The sequence below is a fragment of the Zingiber officinale genome, chromosome 3B, assembly GCF_018446385.1.
Source record: "Zingiber officinale cultivar Zhangliang chromosome 3B, Zo_v1.1, whole genome shotgun sequence".
Lineage (NCBI taxonomy): Eukaryota > Viridiplantae > Streptophyta > Magnoliopsida > Zingiberales > Zingiberaceae > Zingiber > Zingiber officinale.
In genome coordinates this window covers 32977353-33003407 of record NC_055991.1, presented here as the reverse complement: position 1 = coordinate 33003407, position 26055 = coordinate 32977353, and the positions used below count along the sequence as shown (strand labels likewise).

The window sequence follows — 26055 nt, the reverse complement described above, 5'->3', positions numbered from 1 at the left end:
GCTTCACACGCACTGGATTTGCTATCTAACTCGATCTCATCTCATGCCTTGTGTGCTATCTAACTCGTGGACGATCTAATGGTTAACGTATAAAATGTTGTCATCATGAAATTTGGGATTCGAATTTTGATAAAATCGAAATAAATATTTCTTTTATGTGCTAATCACTATTTCAAAAATTAATAGTCGTCTATGATTTACCTTCTCCATATTAATTCTGAACCGGATTGACAAGAACATTAAAGATGAACATATTTATCTTTTATCAGCATTGTATGTTATCTAACCCACACTCAAACCATATAGTTTTTTTCTCTTTTCTTTTCTTTGCTTTTCTTTCTCCCCTCGTGCTTCTATATTATGTTGATTGCCCATTGCCTCTGCTTCACCCACCTCTCGCCTCCTCATCCTCTTCCTTTCCCTTCTCTTCTCTTGTCCCAAGGTGCTCGCTCTGCTCTCTTCCCTCCCCTGTTTGATGCAAGTCTAGGGTTGAGATTTTCAGGAATCTGATTCGCGGGATTTTGTGAAAAAATTGGCTGTTCAGAATCCATGGCAGGCTGCAATCAAGGGAATATAGCTCCTCAAGGCGAAGAAGTAATGCTTGTTCTTCTATCTGCCCCCCTTTTGGTTCTTAGGCATGTAATGATTTTGATTTTGGAAGTAATAAAGTTTGGTTACTGCCTTTATCACTTCCAAAATCCTGCCTGATATTATTGAATTTCAAACTGAAAAAGAGCTGTGTAAATAATCTTGGTTCGATAAGGGCTTCTTTTGATAGATACTTTCAGATTAAGAACCTTGGTGCTACTTCTATGCTTTCACTCGCTGCATTAAACTGACAAGTCTAGCCATCAATCTCCAATCTTATACTGCATATTGTTTGGTATTTTGTCTTAGGTGCTATTGGAGAAAAGATATGGAGGTATTGTAGCCAAAAAGCCATTAATCTCCAAGGCAAGTTTTTGACATTTTAAATGTTATGCTTCTGTTTTTCATCAGTGTAAGATGTCTCTAACTTCATCTTTAAGCAAGCTCATTTAATATTCTTCTTTGTTCTTGATTTAGACATGCTAGATTTTGCCTCATAGTTGAACTTTCTGATTGACATTTACTATGGAAGTGATTACTGTGACACTATTCTTTAAGAAAGTATTTTATTTCAGCTTAGGTTTCATTATTGCTTGAAATGTAAGATCGAAATTGTCCACAACGAAAATGCTCCTCTTTTTTTTTCAAAAATGAATTGAGCAAGTGGAGTGTTGGAGACCTAAACATTTGATTTCTCCTTTTTTTTGTTTTTGTTTGGATGCAGGACCATGAAAGAGCTTACTTTGATTCTGCTGACTGGGTCCTTGGCAAGGTATTTACTTCTCGATTATGCTTTTAGACGAGATAATATTGAAGGCATTAAACCATGAATTGTGTCAATTAGATTGAATTCACATGCTAACAAAGAAGATGCTATTTAGCTATGCCATTCTCACTTCAGTTGGAATTGTTTTTTAGAACATATATCATCAAAATCTACAGGGTTTCTCACTTCGGTTCGAATTGTTTTTTAGAACATTGTTACTTGCCTTGAAAAAAAAAAGAATGAAGCATGTGTGGTCATTGTAATTGTTGCTATTCTTTTTATCTGTCTTTTCTCAATGAAAAAGAGAAAACATTGCGTAATACATTTCCTGATGATTGAGTTAACAAAGATAAAAAAAGAGGCAATTTTATGATCGAGTTAACAAGTCAACTTGGACTATTCTACATAACAAGGCTGACATAAATGGTTGACATTTCAAATAATCAACTTTGAAAAAGATTAACAAAGTTGACTATTGGAAATGTCAACTTTATTTAAAAAGCTTGTCCTGAGGTTGAGGCGGTTGATTTAATAAGACTAAATTCGCCGATTTCCCACATTTTTAAGATGAAATCTCTCCCTTTGTGCAGCAAGGAACAAGCCCAAAGTCAAAAACCGCTGTTGAATCTCTTAAACCCAAGTTGAAGGTATACGTTTATGGCATGCATATTTTGTCTCAACAGTAGAGCCACCAACATGGAGATATCAAATTTCTGATATGTTATCTGTCGGTTTGATTTCTGTGTTACCGTTGCTGCAGCGCACTCCTCATCATCAGCTTCCACCTCGAAAGCCTGCATGCACAACCGGCGTCGAAGATGCAGTAAGCTTCATCTCTTGCTGAACTTGACTCAAATAGCTGAAGATTGATTACTTGCTTCTAATTCACTGGCAGGAGTAACTGCTGAGGGATTGAAGTCCATGATTATTCCTTGGCATGGACAAACAACTATCTTTGTTTTCCCAAAGAAAAAAAAAATTGAGTCATTTTTATGAGAAGTCTTGGAACTATCAGAAATGTTTTGCACATAATTAATCACCTTAATCAAGAACTTCTTTGATAAATGATTGATCCATTTGTTGTTTTTAATTTTTGGTACTATTCGAAGTGGTGGGATTGATAGTCACAGAAGACTTGGATCTTTCAACTTTGCCAATTAGGATTTGAAAGAGAAATTAACATACTGCCAATTAGGATTTTGCTCATATCCCTTGCAGGAACTACAAGGAAACATTTTGCTCTGATAAAACATAGTTCATTGCATGGTCCAGAGACCTGTGAGGCTCGCTATATTTCTCTCTATCTAAATGGAAGAATGAATACACCATATAAAACAATAAGGCTGATCACTACATTATCATCAATTATCAAGTAAATGGTTCGACTTTGCATCATCATTCTCTGCAAAAGGTCGAAGATGATCATAAGGAGGTTACAGAGTCAAACCGTACTGGTGATTGCTAATGCGCTAATTTAAATGATATGGAAATCAACAAGAACTTCATCAATCAATAAGCTCAGTATCTGTCTTTGAATTTGCTTGCCAGTTTCAAATGCTTCAATCTCAAACTCCAGCCAACTTCCCAAGTGAGTGCTCATGTCATTTGCCACAAGTTCATTTACCATCCAGTTACTCGTTGATCTCCATCCTGAAATTTCATCATAAACATCTTGTGCAATATCCTTCCTAGTCAATATTGTTCCCTTGTTCCATGATTGATATCCTGCCTTAAAATAATGATCATGTTTCAACTCCAAGCATTCTTGGACAGAGTCATATAGTAACTTGCTCCTTCCCTTATCACCTATTACCTCTTCTTGTAGGTATCCATTATTACCTTCAAAAGCTGCAACGCCATTTAAGTAGTATGAGGCTAAATCCTCAGACGTCAAACCTTTGTGGCACAATGTTTTCCTCATATAATGCAGTTCCTGCTCGTTTGGTTTCATATGGGCTGTTGTACCCTCTTGATCTTTAGCAATAGAAGAAGCTGAATCAAACAACTCAGGTTCTGCTTCAGCCAATTTACTTGAATGCAAGTGAGCAATGTTCTGAGCATTAACAGATGATGAACAAAGGTCGCTTCCTGGAGAAATTAGTAGCACAAGTCAGATATAGGAAGAATTAAAATATAAACATATCCATTAAGCAATGCTTTACCATATGCACTTCCTGGGCTCTCCGTTAACTTCCAGCTTTCACTTGAAAAGGAGGCATCAAATACGGAGAGTGGACTTTGATAATTGTAATTTGGTTCCATGCCGGCATTACCGCTGCTGCTTTGATCGTTTTCAACTTTTACTGCCTGAAATTGGATTAGGCGTTAAAATAAAACCTTTTAACTAGCCAAAGGAATGAAGCCCTGCAATTGATAGTTTCTTGAGAAGATGAAACACAAGTGATGAGGCAATTCAACTCTTGGGCATCAGGCACATGTCACAATGGTTGAAGCATACTTTTCTCATATAATGGATAGCAACTACGATGACCATTGGAAAAACTTCAGACTGAGAATCTTTCAAAGAGTAATTTGCTTGTGTTGCTCATAAGCACCAATTAACCCACTAATGAAAGCAGTTACTGTATCAGAGTTTAAGAATTCCTAGATTCACAGTGAGAAAGTAATTGAGCTTAAGCTCATGTATAGTCCAATAGACAAAACATATATTTGAAAGCTATTGTTATTGCATCATAAGGACATTGGACATTGAATATTGGAATAAAAACCACACAAAGGAATTGGACATTTAAAATTGCAGGGAGAATTATGGATATGCATGTAATGCATAGTTTGAGATGACACAACACTTTGCTCACTCAATTACTCGTGTTTTCTCGGTTAACCAAGAAATATTTAATATTAATTATCATATAGAGAAATCAATTTGGCATTAAAGTATGAACTCAAGCATTATTTTCTTCATAAGAGAGTTGGCATGCCTAAACATGCTTGATCTAAGTTTCAATTATATTGACATTTACAAATTGTGCATATAAGAGTTAGTCTCAACTGTTATTTGTCAACATGTTGCCTAAGAATGTTTTTTGGTTTGTTGAAGTTATCAGACACGTAACATGAAAGATTGAACAATGTAAATCTGCTTCCTTATGATGCCAGACTTAACAAGTGTGCTTGGGGGAAGGAATGTCAAAAGCCTACCCAGGATCCATGTGCAAGTAAGTCACAAGTACCATTTGTGTGATTTATCCCATTCTAGAGAGTGTGAGGCCGCCCTGGAGGGGCTGATAAGGTGACGGCTTCACCTTTTTTAGCTCCAACAAGTACCATTTGTGTGTGGTTGGGTGGTGGTGTGTGTAAATATATACCACTACTGGCTATACAATAAGAACTATTCCCAGTTGTTATTTGTGGAAATATCTTGCTTAATAAGTCGTATCCCATTGTATATCAAACTAACAAGAATTGGATAAGATAAGCAATTTTGATATGATAAAGATTTGTGAAATATAATTTAACCAATAGCTTATTATTTATTGCAATCACCTGAGAATTTGTTGAAGAAACTCCAGAGTTAACTGCAATTCCGTGTCTATCCTTATATGATATAGGTTGGAACTCCCTGTGTTGTGCTGTCCGTGTGTTCAAACCATTACAAGAAGATTTTACATTTTGCGGAGTTGGAGCAGAAGCTGTGAGCTTTGCTGTTCTTGTGAAGTCGCAGGATAGCTCAGTAGAAGTCAATTCTCTTAATTTCTGTTCTAAGAGATGACTCAATGCATCACCACCTAAAACATTCAATCCTGGTGATAATAGACTCTTGTTAACATCTGAAAAATTATTTTCTAAACAACTACCATTTCCTTTGTCCCATTTATCAACCACCAAACTGCCAGATTGAGACGCACTAGATGTTTTTATCAACGGGGATGTGAATGTAAAAGATATGATGTCAGTAGCATTTCTATTATCCTCAGGTCGTTTTGTGTGCTCATCTATTAGCATATCAGATTCCACTTGCGTTTCATGTCTTTTCATTAGCCCTCTGTAAGTAGGCAAACTATTCTCACTGCTGAAGGTTCCTTCTATTAACCTTTTCTTTTGTGGGAAATCCTTGTTATTGGAGGATGAAACTTCCCTATCAAGGCCTGTGATTTTCCTGCAATTGTTTCTTGAAGTTCCTGAAGGGTTGTATGCATTCTTGTTTTTTCCGGATGAAGGATCTGCAGATGGAATCTTCCTTCCTTGTTGCTGACTCGATTGCTTTACACTCAATTTGCTTTTGCTTGATTGACAGTTCTGCTTCTGATTGTTTTGCCTGAGGACACCAGAAACATTGACTGTTGAAGGCTTCTTTGGTGGTTTATTCTTCTGGTTGCTTGCTTGTGTCTTGAATGGTTGATTTACCTTGTATTCTTCATGCTCCTTCTGAACTATTGAACTCCTACTTGATGAGCCAAAGCCTTCCCTTTTCTGGACATTAACTTTAGCTTGTATGGCTAAAGAGACGGATTTACCCTTACTTCTTGCTCCAGCTCCATTGATTTCATAAGGATCTGGAGAGGACCTAACAATAACAATATCTTCAGTCCTATTCCAGTTCGTGTTTAAGGACTGTCCTCTCGAGAACTGAGGATCATCCAACTCAACAGGTGGTCGGGATAGTTGTAACACTTGCGACACCCTTTCTGTACCAGATATGTTATCCTTGGGCTCGCGAACTCTTATAGGAATTGAAGGTGAACTTATCTTCCCTTTTGTACTAGGATGTATTTGCAGCCCCGGTTCAATAATCTTTGCAGCTGCCTCCATAATTTCTGTTGCATTCTTTGCTGATGTGAAGCCAAGGTTCTTGATTGGCGATACCAACTTGTGGTGGCTTAGTGGAAGGGACTTTCCCAACCTTGGAGGCAATATCTCCCTTTGGAACCTTTCTATGGGGCTGCTGGGCATCTTCTGAGATCTGGTCTCCATGGTCTTCCTGAAGTAACCCTCAGCTTTGTGGGGAACAACATAGTTGGAATTTTCATTTGTATAAAAGTTAGGACTTTTCTGGCTCTGGTTGTAGTGAAAAGATCGGGCATCAAAGAAAGGAGTGGAGTACGGCTCTGAAACTCCTGATGTTGGCATGGAATCAAGACCCATAAGCCTTGCCACAACACCTGGGGCCCTTGTTCCATTGCCATCTTCATCGGTCACCGATGAAGCGCAACTATAGTCACTACTTCCTTTGTTACTTGGAACGGCAAATATTTGGTCATTATCAATCTGAAATAACATGATTTGGCCATTGATAATGCAATCCAACTTAAACAAGCTGTAAAAGAAGCAGCAAAAAATCAGACTCACCAGATGGAGCTGCGTTGCTGGGAAATTATCAATACTTCTCTTCCCTTGCTTTGTGCCCTCTAAATGACGAACATGAGGAAATATTCAAACTTTGAATCAAAAAGGAGTGTTTTTTTTTACCATAAGAATTGATAAACAGAAGTAGACTCACCAGGCGAATTGGAGAACAATTTCTTCCTCGACTTCCGGTTCCAATCAAATAGGTGAAAAAATCCACCACTTTTGGAACCACCCTGCTCTCCACCCATTGTCACCTTTTATTTCTTTACAAAGCTTCAAAAACACCGATTGAAGCATTTCAATTAAAGAAGAAACTGATCTCTTTTTCCGAAGAAAAAATAAACGAAATCATAAGATAATGACTAGATAAACCTAATTATGGCAACAAAACAGAACGTATGAGATCCTTTCGGTGTCGGCTTTAGAAACGTGATCGCCAATTAAACAAGAACGTTAGACAGGGACAGCACCAACATACCTATCGAAAAATCACAGATCACTGCCCGCCGCAAATCTCTCAAATTTTGGATCTCGACCACAAATCATGGCCGATGGACCGAGCAACACCATCCTGAATAGCGAGAAATCCCGATACCTGAGTAGCTAAACCCTATTCATAGATCTGATTTAGGTTTCCGAGAGAAAGAAGTCGGGCTTTGAAGTTTAAACGGGTAGATGTGTCAATAAAATATAGGGAACGAAGCAGAATTAAAAAGGGGAAACGACGAACGTAACGGTTCGCTTTCGGGAGAGGGAGATCCATTTCAAATTCCAAACGGTCGCATATTCCTCCACCACTACTGACCCACATCCTTCTATGCGGTCATCCAAGCCGTCCGTTGATCTCTTCAAAGCGCCCGACCCAGCGAACGCGATCCCCCGAGTGGGATCTGCTGCTTTGCCTCGGCGGCACGTCGACTCGTGTTGTTGACGTGGAGATATCGGGGGACTCAGAGAAAAGGTGGCAAATGGACGGGTGCGATACGTTGGCGTGGAGTGTTGCCTGGTCCCCCCAGATCAGCTGATCTCAAAGCCCAAACGGCTTCAAACGCACCATTCTGATCTTTGGAGTTTTTTTATCCCTTTTTCTTTTCTTTTGATTTTTTTTCTCTATTTTTAGGAAAATTCAATTTTAGCCCTGTAGGTTATCTATTTTTAACATCTCATATTTTACAATATTTACATTTCACCCACCACAATTTACAAAATAAAACTAAACCGCCCCAAGCCGCATAACCAAGTAGCCCCGCATGATATAATTTTCTCTCTAATGCAAAATTAATGGAACAATTTATTTTAAGTTTAACCAAATACATCTAGTTAATTCTGAAGTGGGACCCATTCCAATGTCATGTTGTGGCGGCTAATGCACTAAGTTGGTTTCTTAATTGCGTGATCAGTCCAATAAATTTAACACAAATGTCTGGAACTAGAGACACAATTAGATAAGCTTGTCGATTGCCTATCGTATTATATTAATACAATATTTTAAAATATTATATCTAACCTAACTAATTTGACATCATATCATATTAATAAATACATTTAGAATTTAAAAAATGATTTTTAAGGAGGAATTTCAAATTAAAAAAAATAGATCTGCTACCTTAACGGACTCCTAGTGTCGACCCCACGGATATGGAAGGAGGTTCATGTAAATACACAGACCATAGGCACATGAAGGGATAAATTTCAGGTCGTCAGTTCTTAATAATCGACCCCTGACTATTACGTTAAAAATATTATGCGTCCATCGTCTACGTTAGAACTTGGACGGAATTTCAAATTAAATTTTCATATAGGTTTGATCAATTTTATTTTAATAGTTGGAAGACAAATTTGGATATGTGACATATTTTTACAAATACATGCTTTTGTATTAGATATAAATAAAAAATAAACATCTAATCTAGTTTCGGAAGGATAATTAATTTTCTCTTCCTTCTCTCTTCCTTCCTGAGAGATTCTTTTTTCTCTTCCTTCCCATTTCTCTTGTCTTCCCGTAGGATATTTTTCCTTCGTTGATTCCTTTCCTTCCTAATCCACCCCCTCAGAGTAAACATAGGGTTAGTAACAAAAAAAAGAACGAAGGATCTTTTATTTAAACACATCGATCGGACAATGGTATCGCCGTATCACATCACATAAACCAGCTGTTAAAAATAAACTTTGGGCGCTGTCGTCGCCGGAGGGCCGCGCGCGCCTATCGCCGCACCGCGACGGCGGTGGCGGCGGCGGTGGGTACTGAGGCTGCGACTAGCGATTTGTATATCTCGATAAGCACCTTCTCGTCGTGCTCCTTTGCCTTCGGCGCCGCGAATCTCATTTCGTGATCGTCCCCGCCGAATCCGTAACCTCCAAAGCCGTACCCGATGCCGACGGGGACCGCGTCGGAGAGCCCTAGCATAAACCGCACGTAGCCGTCGCGGATCCGCTTGAGGAACCTCCGGGGAGAAGCCGCCTTACGAAGGCGCAGGAAGACGAGGCGCGATGGGATCTTGATCCTCCAGAACCTGCGCCTCCGGCTGGGATCCTGTTCGCGGCCGACGCGGTGGTAGCCGCGCCGCTTCCAGTATTCAGCTAGCCTGCTCTTGTAGGAATCCATTGCCTCCGCTTCCGCCTCGGAAGTGGATCTGGCTTTAAAGAAGGCGAGGAAGGGAGACTGGAGGATCATTTAAAAGATGCTCGGGTAATGGGTGATCTTACCTCCGCTGCAGTCTTCATGTGGAAGCAGGTTGAATACTAAGGTTGGCGCCGGTTATTTAATTGGCTTGCGGTCGGGGCACCGCTAAATCACGGCCGTCAAATCTTGTCAAATTTATTTATATTTTTTGGAAAAAAATTTTATATGGACAATTATTGTTACTATATTAGTTAGCGATAATATTGACATTTCATTATATTATAGTTGTTATAAATTGTAATTATTATAATAAATATTTCATTACTATTAATAATACTCTTTTGTTACCACTTCAATTCATAATTCTTATAATATGAACCCTTCATCACATTGATCAATATTGGTTAATATATGTCCCCTCGAATGAGTCTAGTGGTTAGTGCATGAGGTGATTTACCTCCTATAAAATTATAACTATTGTAATTATATAATCGTTATAATCTTATAATTAGAGTTATAAATAAGTCGAGCCGAGTCGAGTTTTAGAATGTTCAAGTTTATTTGATAAGGTAACCAAACTGAGTTGAGCCGAGCTTAAAATGCACTAAGCTTTCAGTTCAAGTTTGACTTGGTTTATTTTTTATGAGCTTGAGCTTATTTGGAGTTTGATTTGAGCTTGGTTAGTTTATATATTATTGAGTTCTCAATTCAAGTTTGGTTTGAGTTCGCTTGAGCTTGGTTCGAGCTTGATTTGTTTAGATATTATCAAGCTCTCAATTTAAATTTATTTGATTATTTGAAACTATTAGTTATTTGATTGATTATTGAGCTTGATAATTTAAATTTATTTATTTATTTTATTATTTATTTAGTATATTAAAAAGAATTTTATTAATAAATATGATTCATAAATATTATTAATGTTTATGAACATTATTCATGAATATTAACAAACTGAACACATATCAATTTATTTATTTAACTTAATAAATTATTTAAATTTATTTATTTAATTAATTTTATATATATTAAATGAATATAAATAAATATTTACCAAACTAAATATTATACTTATTCATAAATGCAGAGTTCATTTACCACTTTGTTTGTAATTGTAGACGGTTTTAGAAAATAAAATACGTAGAGATGCATGGGGGTAGCGTGAAAAATCCTTTTGATTAAAAAAACTTCAAAAAAAATATAGCCTTCGACTATTGTAATAAAAATGGTACTCTTTTAATTTTTAACCATATTTTTTATCATATTTATTCCTTGATTTAATAATAATGGATAAACATCATTAGCTCAACGAAGTAGAAGATTTAATGCCTCGGATAGGCCAGCCCCGGCCCAGAGGCCGGGCGGTCCTGGGCGATTGCCCAGGGCCCCAAGTTTAGATGGAGCCCACACTATTATATATATATATATATATATATATATATATAAATAAATTATTTTAAGAATTAAGTTTTATAAATCTTCACTTGCACCTGCTCTTCTGCCGCACAAGCTCAAGGCTCAAGTTCTTGCAGGGGTCCACAACTTTTAAATGATATATATTAATTGTTTTATGAATTAAGTTTTGTAAACCTTATAATGTTGTCTGTTCTTTGTTGCACCTGTTCTTCCGTCGCCACACAAAGCTCAAGCTCTTTGAATTTCTACCGACGATCTCTTCTTTCGTATTCTCTTTACTTCTCAATTTTCTGTTAGATTTTTTGTTTGCTCTCCTTTCTACCAGCGACTCTGCGAGACCGCGACGGCGTCACAGCGAGGCTGTGCCTTTGCCACTTTTCTACACGGCTGCACTAGCACCTCCGGCATGTTGCAACTAAAGGTTTTGAGCTTACGGTGCGGAGATTTACAAGCTGTGGCTGTTACGGGTTATCATCTACTCATCCTTTTCATCTAGGTATAATTATTCTAAATGGTTTAAATTATAGTTTTATTCCGTTTATTTAAATTATAGTATTGAAAAAGAGAAAATCTTGAAATTAATAATATTATAGATGATTTTACATCTAGAAAAATTAGAAAAAATTATTATAAATAATTTTTACGTTATAAAAAAAAATTAAAGGTCTATTTTAATTATGTCACCCCAGGCCTCCTGATTGTTAGGACCGGGGCTGGGATAGGCGCTCATGGTAAAGCGTTCTGGATGCACACTCGAGAGCACGATTCGATCTTTTGTTAGGGCATGCATCCACGTTGAATTTAACGGAAAATTATGATGGGCCGCTTCAGTTGAAGTATCCATATGTGAAAAAAAACATAAAAATTTGCCTTCATAAGCAGAGTATTACCAGTGTATTTATTACCATATGTTCCACGTTGAAACGACTTTATAGGAACGATGGGACGATCGACGAAGATCACAGAAATTGATTACCAGTGTCTTACTATGAGCATTATCTGATGTACTGGTTGGCAAATCGGCGGTGCAACCTCCCACCTCCATGAGACTGGATTAGTTGGGCAAAACTTAGACACTGAATTAACAAAAAAAAAAAAAATTTAAAAAAAAACAAAAATTAATAAGCTAATAAATATTAAATATAGAAAGAATGATCCAAAAGGTATTAAATTAATTAGATAACTAGAAGGTTAAAAAATATAAATAAATGACAAATCCAGCTAATCTTGAGATAACTGATTTAGTCTCATAATTTTTTTCCATCCGCAGTGAAAAAAAAAACTTAAAAGGATTGAATTAACATAGTAAATTTTGAATTTAATCTTCAGTAATTTCTCAAAGATGCACCTAAAATTTCTAAATGCTAAAAAAGTGCACCTAAGTTTCATCTTTCCCATATTTTACCCCTCTCATCAAAAGTCGACTTTTCTTTTTTGCATCTAACGTTTTTACATGTAAGTATCTTTTATCTCTTTTCTTTCCTCTCTTTTAATTTTTCTATATTCTTCTATGATGTTAATTTTTAAACATCAACATCATTATAATACTAGTTTTTAAATATCAACATCATTATGATACTAATTTTTTAAAATAAACATAACAGCTTAACACACTAATACTATTGTGATGCTAATTTTTTTTTTCAAATCAGCATCATAATTTAAATATCATTGTGATACTAATTTTTAAAAATCAGCACCACAACTTGACACACCAACATCGTTGTGATGTTGATTTTTGAAAAATCAGCATCACAATTTTAACACCAACACCATCAGTATCGTTGTAGTGTTGATTTTTTTTTTAAAATAGTAAAGAAGAATATATTTGGACTATAGAGCATTGTAGAATTAATATGTCCAAACGTAGCTCTCTCAGTCCATCAATGAGTTTTAATGAAAACTCATTGATGAACCTAGAAAACCCTAATCGAACTTATTTCAAGTGATATAGGTTTTTGAAGTACCCCAAAGTCTATATGTGTTCAAAGATATTAGTTTGAAGTGATTAACAACAGTTATCAGAAAGTTTTCAAAATTTATAACTTTTAGACAATTGATGCATACATATAACTTATCGTAAGGATGTCAAAACCAGACATTGACACCATAAATACCTTCATTGTACTACTCTCTTCCATTATATGTCAACTTTTTAAAAATCTAAATCCTCAGGTCCATCAATGAGTTTTAGTCAAAACTCATTGATGAACTTATAAAGCTCTAATCAAACTCATTTCGAGTGTTATAGGTTTCTGAAGTGTCTCAGAGTCTATATGTGCCCAAAGATATCAACTTGAAGTTATTAACAACCATGATCAGAAAGTTTTTAAAGTTTATGACTTTAAGATAATTGATACATACACTTAACTTATCGTAGGAATGTTAGAACTAAGCGTGAATATCATAAATATACTACTCTCTTCCCTTACATGTCAACTTTTCATAAATCCAAATTGTTGGTGCAATCAACCTCTAGGGTTTCAATATTTAACAATGTACCTTAGTTTGGTCAGTTTAACCAAGGGTTGATCCAAACATTGTGCAAAAAAGGCGGGTCCCGCCGCCCAGCGGCCCCCTAGGCCTGGCCCCACAGGGATCCTAGGAGGAGGTAAATCAGCGGTAAATGCTGGCCCAGGTAAAGCGTGGTGTCTCCGGAATTTAACACAGCCGCCCCAGATTATTCATCCAGTGCGCGTCCGTGGACCTTCGACCCTACGACTCATTGTGCAAGGATGTCACGCCTTAATCGGTTGATCCAGCCCGCGGGGGCAAGGGTTAATCCAAACATGACTTGATGTTTGGAAGAGAAAAATCTAGTCAGGACTAGCTTACTAGCAAGGATAAGTCCTAACCAAAGGATAGGCAAGTAAGAAGTCTACTAAGTGACTAGTCCTAACTAGAGGTTAGGAAAGAGGAAGTCCCCGTGAGTGAAGCTAGGCTCTAGTGAGTGAAGTTAGGTAGTGAAAGTCCTAGTGAGTGAAGTCGGGCTCTAGTGAGTGAAGCTAGGTAGTGAAAGTCCTGGTGAGTGAAGTTGGGCCCTAGTGAGTGAAGCTAGGTAGTGAAAGTCCTAGTGAGCGAAGCCGGACTCTAGTGAGTGAAGCTAGGTAGTGGAAGTCCTGGTGAGTGAAGCTGGGCCCTAGTGAGTGAAGCTAGGTAGTGGAAGTCCTAGTGAGCGAAGCCGGACTCTAGTGAGTGAAGCTAGGTAGTGGAAGTCCTGGTGAGTGAAGCTAGACAATGAAAGTCCTAGTGAGTGAAGTTGGGCATCCCTAAGGGAAAGCAACCCTAGGTAATATGTGGTTGACTGGTTTCCAGTCGACCGCACACGATCAACCAGACCAGCGAATTATTAATAGTGCTAACACTGTTTTATTTTTACCATTTTATATCTATGGTATTAACTCAGTATTGCAGGCAAATCTTAATAGATCAGCTTGGTCAGATACTAAGCAAAGCTAGAGAAATTTCAAACAGGTCTAAAGGACCAAATGTTTGATAGGTAAGTAAAAGTAAGTCACTGGAGGAGAGTGATTCGATGAGGATGCATCCTGATTGAGGGACAGTAGGCATCGATCTAGTTTAGGTCCATTTCAGATCCCTAATTTGAGACCTTGATTAGTTCCTAGTCCTGGGAGGATAGGAGCTAATTACTACTTCTTATTATCACTGTGCTAATTTTGTTTCGCAGGTTACATGTTTTAGATTTAGACTAACACAACTTACAAGGTAAAAGGAGTAAAAAGCCTTTGGATAAACAGTATCCGAAGGCGCCTTCAAGCATCAGAAGGTACCTTCGCACTGTTTATGACTTGAAGGTTCCTTCCAAGGGATAAATTTTGGACCCCATCGCAGATAAGGTATAACAAAGTTGGGATCAGATTTACCATGTTAAAGGTATCTTCAATGCTTATGGAAGGCGCCTTCCATGCCTTTTATAAGTCAGTCTCGACCAAGCATCAAATCACAACTGATATATGAGCTACTACGCGTCCATTTGAGATTCCAACTGCTATAACTTCCTGTTGTGACTCTGCTGCGAAGCTACTGCGTCCGACTACTGCTCTGAGGACTTCTGATCATGGTTGATAGACCGATACCAACACACGAGCATTTTTCACTTCGATCCCTATGTGTCGGTAACGAAGTTATTTCCTTGTACTTAATTACTAAAATAGGGAAGTGTAGCATGTTACACTTCGCCTATCTTCTTTTACTCGATCCCCTCTTCTAGAGGTACTGGAAGAGGTATTTTAGTAGATTACCCATCGATAGGTACGTGAGACCTGGGTCTTAGAGTAGGAGTTGACAAAGACTCCGAACCAAGTAAAACTGACCGTGTTTTATTGTGTTTGTTTTCTTACTTAGTTTTCTGCTGCGTACTCATCTTAAAATTTAAAAATAACAAGTTTTCAAAACCACGTGATTTAGTCCTTCTCTCACGTGCGACTCGATCCAACACAAATTGCCTATTTTCATCAATGAGTTTCGGACAAAAATTATTGATGGACTTAGAGAGTTCTGATTAGACTCATTCCAACTTCTATAAATTTTTACCATGCTCTGAAGTTCAAATATGCACTTATTTTCTGTTTTTAAAAAATTAACACCACAACAATACGATGGTACTAGTGTTTAAGTCGTAGTGTTGATTTTTTAAAAATTAGTACCATATTAATACTAATGTGTTAAGTTGTGGTGTTGATTTTTAAAATTAGTATCATGACTATTTGTGTTTAAAAATTAGTATCATAAAAAAATAAATAAAAAATAGAAAAGAGAAGAGAAATATATTTACTAAGAAAGAGAGAGAAGAGAAATATATAGTATATTTAACTTTGATAGGAGGGGTAAAATGTGAATTAAGTGTGCCGTTTGGAAAGATGAAACTTATGTGTATTGCTGAATATATTTACATTCAAAGTAGAGGGGCAGTATATTTACGTGCAAGAGAATAGATGAAAGAGAAGAGAAGAGGTAAAAGAATAAATTCAGCTAGTTTTATGGGTTAGTTTGATGGTGATCGTTTGATTCTATGGAATTTTTTTATTGGTCATCAAAGTTAATCAAAAAATGTTCACGGTGTGCACTTTATTTGAAGAAAAGATTCTTGTTAATTTGTTATATTCGAGGATCAAATCGTATGTGTCCAAATGATAATCTAAATATCTTACTTTTGTATTGTAGTCCTGAGGATAAAGAGAAGAGGAAAAAGATGTTATATGTAAAAAGAGAGAAAAAAAAATGAGAGACAATTTTTGGTCGGAGAGTTAAATGAGAATTAGGTTCTCTGTTTGAGAAAGATGAAACTTAGGTGTGTCTGTTGTGCATTCGAAAATTTTAGATTCGAACTTCTGGAAAATTGTTGTTTAATCTTTGAAACTTCCTTTCATACTTTCCTATTTATTTTTTCTGCACTTTTTATTTGTTTCAGAATATTTTTTTTTAATATTTTAAATGTGATTTAAACCAATTTTCAAAATCTTTGAAATTAATTTTCAAAATTTGTAAATCAATTTAAACTAAAAATAGAACAAAAAAGTCCAAAACTAATTATACATTTAGGTCAAAATAAAAAAAACAGTCAAAATAAAATTTAAAAACAATTATCAGTTTCAGTTAAGTTTTGATTATAGTTATTGGATTAACGAGTGAGTAGTAAATATAGAAGAATAATAAGTTAAATAATAAATATATAGATTTCGCACTAGAATAGAATAACACGGCGTCTATCTATAGCGTGTTATGGCGTCTATCTACAGCATGTTAAATAATAAATATATAGATATCAGATTGAGGTGAGTGTTTGGTGATTCACATGCTGTGTTGCCTGTCAATAGCGTGACGGTGTCTGATTCATTGAATTAAAACTTCAGAGACATGGAGATTTTGGAAGGATTTTTGAGTTTTTCTCGTGATTTAAGGGCTCTCCAATCGAGGTTTTTAAGAGATATGTGAAATGAAAAAATTGGATAAAAAAGTTTTAATTATTATGGATGGAACGCTTCAACTTTATATTTTAAGAGTATTCGTATCATTTTTTTTTTTATCCAAAATATATAATTTAGGATAAATAAATTATTTTATTAAATATAAATATTTATTTTTTAATATATTATATATCAGCTTTTCTATTTTTTCTCTCTTCTTTATAATATTTAGGGATTGAAATCTATTATCTAAATTTAGAGAAGTATTGTTCATAAATACATAATTTAGGAAATAAATAGAATAGTTATGTATAATTTAGAGAATGAATAGAGTAGTTGATGTAAAATTTTTTTAATTACCCTATCTAAAATTTAGAGTAAAATATTTGAATAGGATATCTGATGTGGATGCTCTAAAAGCAGTAGTATAACCCCGCCTTGCGCCTATGGCCTGTGTATCTGCATGAACCTCCCTCCATATCCGTGGAGCAGGCACTAGAGGGGCCGCTAAGGTAGCGGATCTACCTTTTTTTTTTTTTTTTTTTTCTAAGAGCAGTAGTATATATATATATATATATATATATATATAAAAGTGATATCCTGCGGGACTTAAGATGCGCGACGTCGACGCGGCATGTCCCAGACCGATCAGGATATGTACTGATCGGTCTGTGATCAGCTTTTTTTTTTTTTTTTTTTTTTTTTTTTTTTTTTATATTTTAAATTTAAAAAATCAATTAAAAAATTAAACATTTACTTATATAAATTTTTAATACCTTAATATATCCCCTTAATATATTACAATACTCAATAAATGCTTAAATTAATTTAATTTTATTTTTTTTTAAAACCAAACACTATAACCTAATTGGGAAGCCTAAACCCCAGAGGTAAAATCTAAAAAAAAAATAACTTTAATACTACAACCAAAGCCTGAACCCTAAAAATAAACTCTTAAAAAAATATTTTATTTTTTATTTTTTTTCAATTATTTTTTTAATTCATAAATTAAAAAAAAATTTAAAAAAAAATAAAAACAATTGTTATCTTGCGCAGCGCGCACAGTCGCGCACTGTGGCGTCGCGCAGGATAACAAATTTGTATATATATAGACCTTTGTACAATAAAATATCATAAAGAAGATAAAAATATTTTAACCAACAAGATGTGAAACTTGTTAGACAGATAAAAAATATGATAAAAAACCTACCTGAATTAACATGACCTCTTGATACAAACTATTTGATTATAGAAACAGATGACTGTGAAGCACGATGGGGAGGTGTCCTTTACAGAAAATCCAACAAATATGATCCTAAAAATACAGTGCTTTAGGCCAATACAAAGAAAATGGTCGGCTGACTTCTTTATATTGTGAAATTTTAACTGTAATTTACTTCCTTGATTCTTTCAGACTTTTTATTTGCAGCAAACAAGAAATCACAGTCAGAACAGACTATGAGGCTATTGTAAAATATAGCCAACAAACCAAAGGTCTTTGAAAAGGCCTTAGTACAAAAAGATGGCTAAAATTTATAGATACTATTATTAACAAGGGACTAATCAATACAATGGGAAAATATTAAGGGTGTAATAATTCTTTGGCAGATACATTATCTCGCTTATTACACTAAACTTTGACATTTATCTTGCAGACATAGATAAACAAAAGAAAGTCAACACTTTTACAATGAAAATTATGAGATTTGGAAATCAAGAACTTCAACAATTCACTCGTTATGAGGAAGAGTTTTATTTTTCAGTCAGAGAAAAATTAGACCACATACAAATATGTCTTCTTGACAACATATGGAACATTCTCACAATCCCTGGAGGAACCAAATACAAGATAGCCATAATCAATGCTGTGGCCAATTACTTCCAAACAGCAATACTAAAACCAGCCGAAAAGAAGTTCTCCTATTATGTAGTATACTCATGTTCTCAAGCAGGAGTATATTATGACTGGGAAGAAGTTACAATAGCTATTCAAGGCTATACAACTCCCTCATTTCGGGGTTTCTACTCACTAGAAGATGCTTTTGATTCAGCCAGATCAGTTATTGGGCCTAATTTCTTTATTAGTACCCTACTAAAAACAGGGGGAAAACACCCATGGAAATAGATCAACTAGAAAAAGCCCAAAAAAGACCTAAAAAACATATGCACAGGATATTACAACTTCTCCTCCAAACAATACCCAACCTAAGGTTCACAGGCCCAATTATTTAACATTGGGGCACTTACGGACCGTTATAGTTGCCACATCTAGACAAAGAAATTCAGAAGCAGTTTTGTTGGGCCTACCCACCACTCTAGATGAAATTTCCATACACATAAGTGTTAGAGTGTATACTAAAAGTCTAGCTTTTTGTAAATAATTATTTTGAAATAAGAATCACATTGGTCAAATGTCTACATTTATGCTAAGTGTAGTTGTCCATTTAATTTATATTGTAGATAACATGGTGTGAGGAGACACACAGAAGTTCATGTTATCGGTTCCTTATAAATTATAAACAGTCGCTCACAACCAAGATGGAATGGGACAAACCATTGGAGTGGTTGTAGTGTAATTAGGTATTAGTTTATCTTAACTAATAAATTACAATAGTACACTATGAGTGTATTGAGCAGGACCATTTGAGGTAGCTTCTTTTTATACTGACTACATAAAAGAATAAAACCTCTATTATTATGGAAGTGTGTATTCTTAATCATGATATAATAACAAACACGTATACTTAATATTTATTTCTTTAATTTATCAAAGGGTGCGATTTAGCTCGTTAAATCAATAGGCCCGATAAGTTGGGAAATGATATTATTTATATAGTGTGTTGTTGATTATAGAATGAAACTGTGCCCTAGTAATCTATGTTGATGATGTCCCATTGAGGAGCTCATAATGATTGTCATGTAAACCCTGCAGGTGGACTTAGTCTGACATGATGATGGACTTAGTCCGACATGATGATAAGGTTGAGTGGTACTACTCTTGGAGCTAGATATTAATTAAGTGAGTGTCAGTAACTCATTTAATTAATGGACATTAGATATCTTAAACACAAAGAGATTAACACACTCATAATAAGAAGGAGCCCATAATGTAATTTGGGATTGGTGCGGTAGTTCAATAGTAGCTCTTTAGTAGTATGAATTATTATTGATGAACTTGAGTTGGGTGTTCGGGACGAACATGCGAAATTCAAGATCATCGGGAGACCAAAACCAATTCCTCCTCTCGGTCCCTATTGTAGCCTCTTATATATAGTTTTATATCCACCCAAAGTCTAGCCTCTTAGCCCATGCTAGGGACCGACCCCTATCCTTGCTTGGAGCACAAGCAAGGGGCCGGCCAAGCCAAGCTTAGAGCTCAAGCTAGGGCCGGTCAAGCCTTGCTTGGTGCCTAAGCAAGTGGCCGACCAAGTAAGGAAAGGAAAGGGAATTTTATTAAAAATAAAATTTTGATGAAATCTTTCCTTTTATGTTTTTATCCACATGGTTTTTAAAAGAGAGTTTTAATTTTAAAATCTTTCCTATTATAGATTTTCTACAAAGGATTAAAAGAGAGATTAGATATTTTTCGTTATTATAGATATCTATAATGATAAAAGAAATATTTTAATTTTTAAGAAAGCTTTTCTTTTTTATAACCATGATATAAAAGGAGTTTTATTTTAAAATCTTATCTTTTATAGATATCCAAAAAAGGATTTAAAAGAGAGAGATTTTAATTTATAAAATATTTCTTTTATAGCTAATCACAAAAGGGATGTTTTAAAAGCGAGATTTTAATTTTTGTTTAAAATCTTTCCTTGTTTGAGGTGGTCGGCCATGTTATGAATAGAAAAGGAAGTTTTATTTTTTGTTATAAAACTTTCCTTTTTTGGATTCACCAAGGATTATAAAAGAGAGGTAAAGGGTGTCTTCATGGAACACAACTTCTATTCTATTGTTCCTCTCTCTTTTCCTTTGGTGTCCGACCCTCTTCCTTTCTCTCTTCTCCTTTTGTTTTCCACATTGTGGCCGGCGGCATCAAGGCTTCAAGGTGTTTTGGTGGCCGGTTACTAGGAGGAGAAGAAGAAGAGAAAGGAGGCCCTCTTGTCTAGATCCCTTTGGTGGCCGGAGCTTGGAGGAAGAGAAGAAGGCTTTGGTGGATTTCTTCTTGGTAGATCGTCGCCCACACGACGTCCAAGAGAAGGAGATGAATACAATAAAAGATTAAGAGGTTTTTGTTAACAAAGAAAGGTATAACTAGTTGTCTTATTCCGCATCATACTAGTTTTCTTTGTAAGGATTTTTGAAATACCAAACACAAGAGGCTAACAATTCTAGGCAATCAATTTTATGTTTCGGTTTTGTGTTTCTTTTATTTTTCGATCTTGTGATTCGATTGTTCTTAGTGGTTAAACCTAGGGTTACTATAAGAAGATTAAATATTGAATTTCATTGAAAGGCTTTGTCTAGGAAGTGGTGGATGATCACATACCCAAGAAGGCCTAGTGCCTCACCATGTTTAACCTGGAAGCCGATCTTTGAAATAAATATTTAATTAACTTTGTAACATGGGTGGATTTGGATTAATAATGTTAAGCATTGTTTGTGATCTAAGTCTAAACCTCTAAGAATAGATAAGTTGAACTTGGAATCAATAATGTTAAGTTCTATTTGCGATTCCAAATTTAATTTCTAAAGAACACAATAAGTTGTTAGGAAAGGTTCGAGACTTGTACAAAATTTTTGTACAGAAGAACTAGTACGATATTCTGAGTAGCAACCAACAATTGGTATCAGAGCTAGGATATTGCCTCTGTGTGTTTGGTTTTTCAGTTTAATTATGCACATGTCATACATATTTTAGGCATGATAATAGTAGGATGTGGAAATAGATTAACTCTATGGTTGCAGGCATCTTAGATCCAACTATTATGACCTATTGTGATTGTGTGTGATTGGACCCTCGGACATGTCGAGGGTATTTTATGTGTGTACATGATTGTATGTATTAAATACAACAGGAGATGTATTAGTTTTAGGATTTTACATTATTATTCGATCTAGACTTTATGTGCATTCCTTTGTGGAATATAGGATCGATATATGTAAAATTTATTTTTGTCACGGATCGTATGCTTGCAAGGCGTGGTGCTGTTTAAGGACCAGAGGCGCAGCGAAAAAAGAAGCAAGATAGATGCGACAACTAGACCCGATTGTGGTGGCTAAAGATGGCAGCAGATAGGGTTGTCAGCACACAGAGGACAGTGATGGAAGAGGCCATAATAGTTGGAAAATTATTTTTTTCATATTTATTGCTTTTATTTGCTATGATGTGTGTGTGCATGATAAAATCCTCATTTTAAATAACTAAGTGGGAGAGGGATTTGTAAATAAATTCCACGGTCTCCATTACTGGTTTGTAAGTAATGCAAACAAGCTTGCGCGTTGGCTCTGAGTGCCTCCCTCCACATCAGATGAGTTTGTTTGCGGATCACTAGATCAAACTTCCTTTATGAATGATTATAAGAAATTATTTAGGAGCGTGTGATCTTCTCTAACTGAAGGGGCACAATCATATTTAATGGACTAAGTATCAAGTAATGATATACACTTAGGAGCATTTAATAGTATCCTCCCCATCGGAATCACTGCTATTTTTTATGTGACCAAAGGAATACCAACTATTAATTTTATTTATCATAAAGTTAGGATAATAAGAATACAATTAATGGGTAAAACATCCTCTTACAAATGTTTGAATTTGTATACGTCCACACTAACGTAGCATACAAAATTCACGGTGTTTTAAGGTGTTGGTGAATTTAAATAATATTATTTGAGGACTCAATATTATTCTAAATTCTAAAGTATTGACCAAAATCTATTTTGTGATTCTTATGATGACTTTCAACCCACTGGCTATTATTCTGAAAGAGAACAAACTTACTGGTCCAAATTACATAGATTGGAAAAGAAACCTGGACATTGTCCTTACTGCTGAAGTCTATAAGTTTGTATTGTTAGAGGTATGCCCTAATGAGCCTAATAGTGATTCTAGTGAAGAGGAGATTGAGTATCATAAGAAATGGGTCAATGCAGATGAGATGGTGCAGTGTTACATTTTGACTTCTATGTCAAATGTGCTGCAACATCAGCATCAATCCATGCCTACTGCTTATAACATGATGTACAATCTTAAGGAACTCTTCGGACACAAGAATCGGGCTGCTAAGCAAGAGGCTTTGAGAAATTTAATGACAGTCACCATGAAAGAGGGGACACCCGTAAGGGATCATATCCTCAAGATGATGGCTTACTTGAACGAGATACAAATCCTTGAAGCTGAAATCGATGGGGAAACTCAGGTCGATATTATTCTCCAAACGCTACCCAAAAGTTTTGAGCAGTTCCGCCTGAACTACAATATGAATAAAATGATTTATTCATTGGCGGAACTACTGACAGAACTTCAGGCAGCAGAAGGGCTATTTCGTCATAATTCTCAAATTCACTTTGCTGAAAATGTTTCTACTTCTAAGTCGAAAGGCAAGAAGAAGAAAAAGAAACAAGCTGGCTCGGCAAAGAAAGTGAATCAATCTCTAGGTACTGGACTTAAAATAGGAGTAAAGAAGCCGAAGGTCAAGTGCTTTATTTGCAAGCAGTCTGGACATTGGAAGATGGATTGTCCTCGTAGGAAAGAAAACAATAGAGGTATATCTTATTCTCTAGTAGTTGAAACATGTTTAGCGGTGTTATCTACCAGTACCTGGTGTGTAAATACAGGAGCCACTAACCATGTCTGCAATACATTGCAGGGGTTCCAGGAAACCTGACGACTATATGAGGGGGAGATAACCGTCTACATGGATAATGCTACGAAAGTGGCAGCTGTTGCAGTGAGAGACGTCTACTTATCATTCGATAGAAATAGAACTTTGAATTTGAGAAATTGTCATTATGTACCAAGTTTTAGAAAGAATTTAATTTTAGTTTCAAAACTACTTTTAGATGGATATACTATTTCTTTTGATGACAAAGTGGTTGTCAAGAAAAATAGGGTAATTATCTATTCTAGTACATTAGTTGATAATTTGTATACTCTAAATCCAATAACTCCCACAAAGCAACAAATGGAAATTAATAAAATATCTTCTAATTCTAATAAGAGAAAGGAACCTTCAAATATAAACCAAACATATCTTTGGCATCTAAGACTTGGTCATATTAACTTGAGTAGGATTCAAAGGCTAATAGCCGATGGACTCTTGGGTTCATTAGTGTTGGAAAACTTTCCAACTTGCGAATCTTACTTGGAAGGAAAAATGACCAAGAGACCTTTTAAGGCCAAGGGGTATAGAGTAAAAGATGTGTTGGAAGAGGTGGTTTCGAATATTTCGTCTCTTTTATAGATGACTATTCGAGATATAGGCACATTTACTTGTTGCGCTGCAAGTCTGAGTGCTTTGATAAGTTCAAAGAGTATAAGGCTGATGTGGAGAAATATCACGGTAAAAGTATTAAGACACTACGACCTGATTGTGGTGGCGAGTACCTCTCAAGAGAGTTTAGGAATTACTTATCAGAGGTTGAGATTCAAACCCAATTGTCTGCACCTGGTACACCCCAACAGAATGGTGTGGCAGAATGAAGGAATATGACTCTTATGGAAATGGTTAGATCGATGATGAGTTATTCAGAATTACCAAATTCATTCTGGGGATATGCTTTAGAAACAGCAGTATACATTCTGAACCTGGTACCTTCTAAATCAGTATCCTCTACTCCCATGGAATTGTGGAATGGGTATAAGCCTAGTCTGAGTCATATTCGGATATGGGGTAGTCCAGTACATGTGCTGAAGGGAGGTACTGATAAGTTAGAATCTCGTACAGAAGTTTGCCTGTTTATAGGTTATCCCAAAGGAACGAAAGGTGGTTTGTTTTATAGTCCTAAAGATCAGAAGGTCATTATTAGCACGAATGCCCGATTTTTAGAAGAAAACTATGTAATAAACCATAAGCCCATGAGTGAAATTATTCTGGAAGAAATGAGAGAGGACACATCTACTTTAGTACCAACAGTACAAGATGAAATATCACAAGAAACTGCAACACGTATCATAAATGATACACAACTACAGACAGTGTCTCGTCGTAGAGGGAGGGTTGTGAGGCAACCTAAAAGATTCATGTTTTTAGGAGAGTCATCAGACTTGATCCTAGGTAAACATGAACCTGATCCCTGAACATATGACGAAGCACTCCAAGATAAAGATGCGGCATCTTGGCAAAGAGCAATGAATTCAGAAATAGAATCTAAGTATTATAATAAAGTCTAGGAGCTAGTAGAACCATCAACTAGTGTAAAAGCTATTGGATGTAAATGGATCTACAAAAGGAAAAGAGGGACAGACGGAAAGGTGGAAACCTTCAAAACAATGCTAGTAGCGAAGGGGTATACTTAGAAAGAGGGAATCGATTATGAGGAAACCTTTTCGCCAGTAGCTATACTTAAGTCTATCTGGATACTCTTATCTATTGCTGCTTATATGGATTATGAGGTTTGTCAAATGGATGTCAAGATAGCTTTCCTTAATGGAAGTCTTGGAGAAAACATCCATATGAAGCAACCAAAGGGGTTTATTGCAAAGGGCAAAGAGCATCTAGTATGTAAGCTCAATCAGTCTATTTATGGACTGAAGCAAGCTTTAAGGTCTTGGAACATCCAGTTTAATGAAGTAATTCAGTTGTATGGATTTATTTAGTGTCCGGATAAGTCTTGTGTATATAAGAAGTGTGATGGAAACGTGGTGGTATTTCTTGTACTATACGTAGATGGCATTTTGTTAGTTGGAAACAATATCAAAGTATTGTCGGAAGTAAGGGTATGGTTGTCTAAGCAATTCGATATGAAGGACTTGGGAGAATGCACGCATATTCTCGGGATCAAAGTAATAAGGGATCGCAAGAAAAGAATGTTGTGCTTATCCCTATCTTCATATATCGATACAATCCTAGCTCATTTTAGTATACAAGACTCCAAGAAAGGTTTTCTACCCTTTAGGCATGGAGTATCTTTATCTAAAGAGATGTCTCCGAAGACATCAAAAGAGATAGAAGAAATTAAGGCAGTTCCTTATGCTTCAGCTGTAGGAAGCCTAATGTATTCTATGTTATGCACGAGACCGGATATCTATTTTACCGTGGTCATGGTTAGTAGATATCAAAGTAATCCAGGACAGGGATATTGGACTACCGTAAAGCATATATTAAAGTACCTGAGAAGGACTAGAGATTATATGCTGGTTTACTAAGCAGATGATTTGCTCCTTGTGGGTTACACGGATTTTGACTTCCAATCAGATAGGGACAATAGTAAGTCTACATTAGGCTATGTGTTTACTTTAGGAGGTGGAGCCATAGCAT

The 26055-nt window shown here is 35.9% G+C and overlaps 2 protein-coding genes across 2 annotated transcripts; one reads left to right on the top strand and one right to left on the bottom strand.

Annotated features, from left to right (window-relative positions):
• Positions 1 to 359: 359 nt before the first annotated feature.
• On the top strand, positions 360 to 2386 carry LOC122056346. The gene is made up of 6 exons (XM_042618266.1): positions 360 to 594; positions 898 to 954; positions 1313 to 1360; positions 1945 to 2001; positions 2115 to 2177; positions 2250 to 2386. Exons 1-6 carry the CDS (start codon positions 550 to 552, stop codon positions 2253 to 2255), a joined length of 276 nt encoding a protein of 91 aa, XP_042474200.1. The 5' UTR covers positions 360 to 549; the 3' UTR covers positions 2256 to 2386.
• Positions 2387 to 2684: 298 nt separating this feature from the next.
• On the bottom strand, positions 2685 to 7343 carry LOC122056345. The gene is made up of 6 exons (XM_042618265.1): positions 7143 to 7343; positions 6816 to 6937; positions 6665 to 6723; positions 4862 to 6583; positions 3517 to 3661; positions 2685 to 3442 (listed from the first exon to the last, which is right to left on the bottom strand). Exons 2-6 carry the CDS (start codon positions 6910 to 6912, stop codon positions 2829 to 2831), a joined length of 2637 nt encoding a protein of 878 aa, XP_042474199.1. The 5' UTR covers positions 6913 to 6937; positions 7143 to 7343; the 3' UTR covers positions 2685 to 2828.
• Between the last annotated feature and the right edge of the window lie 18712 nt (positions 7344 to 26055).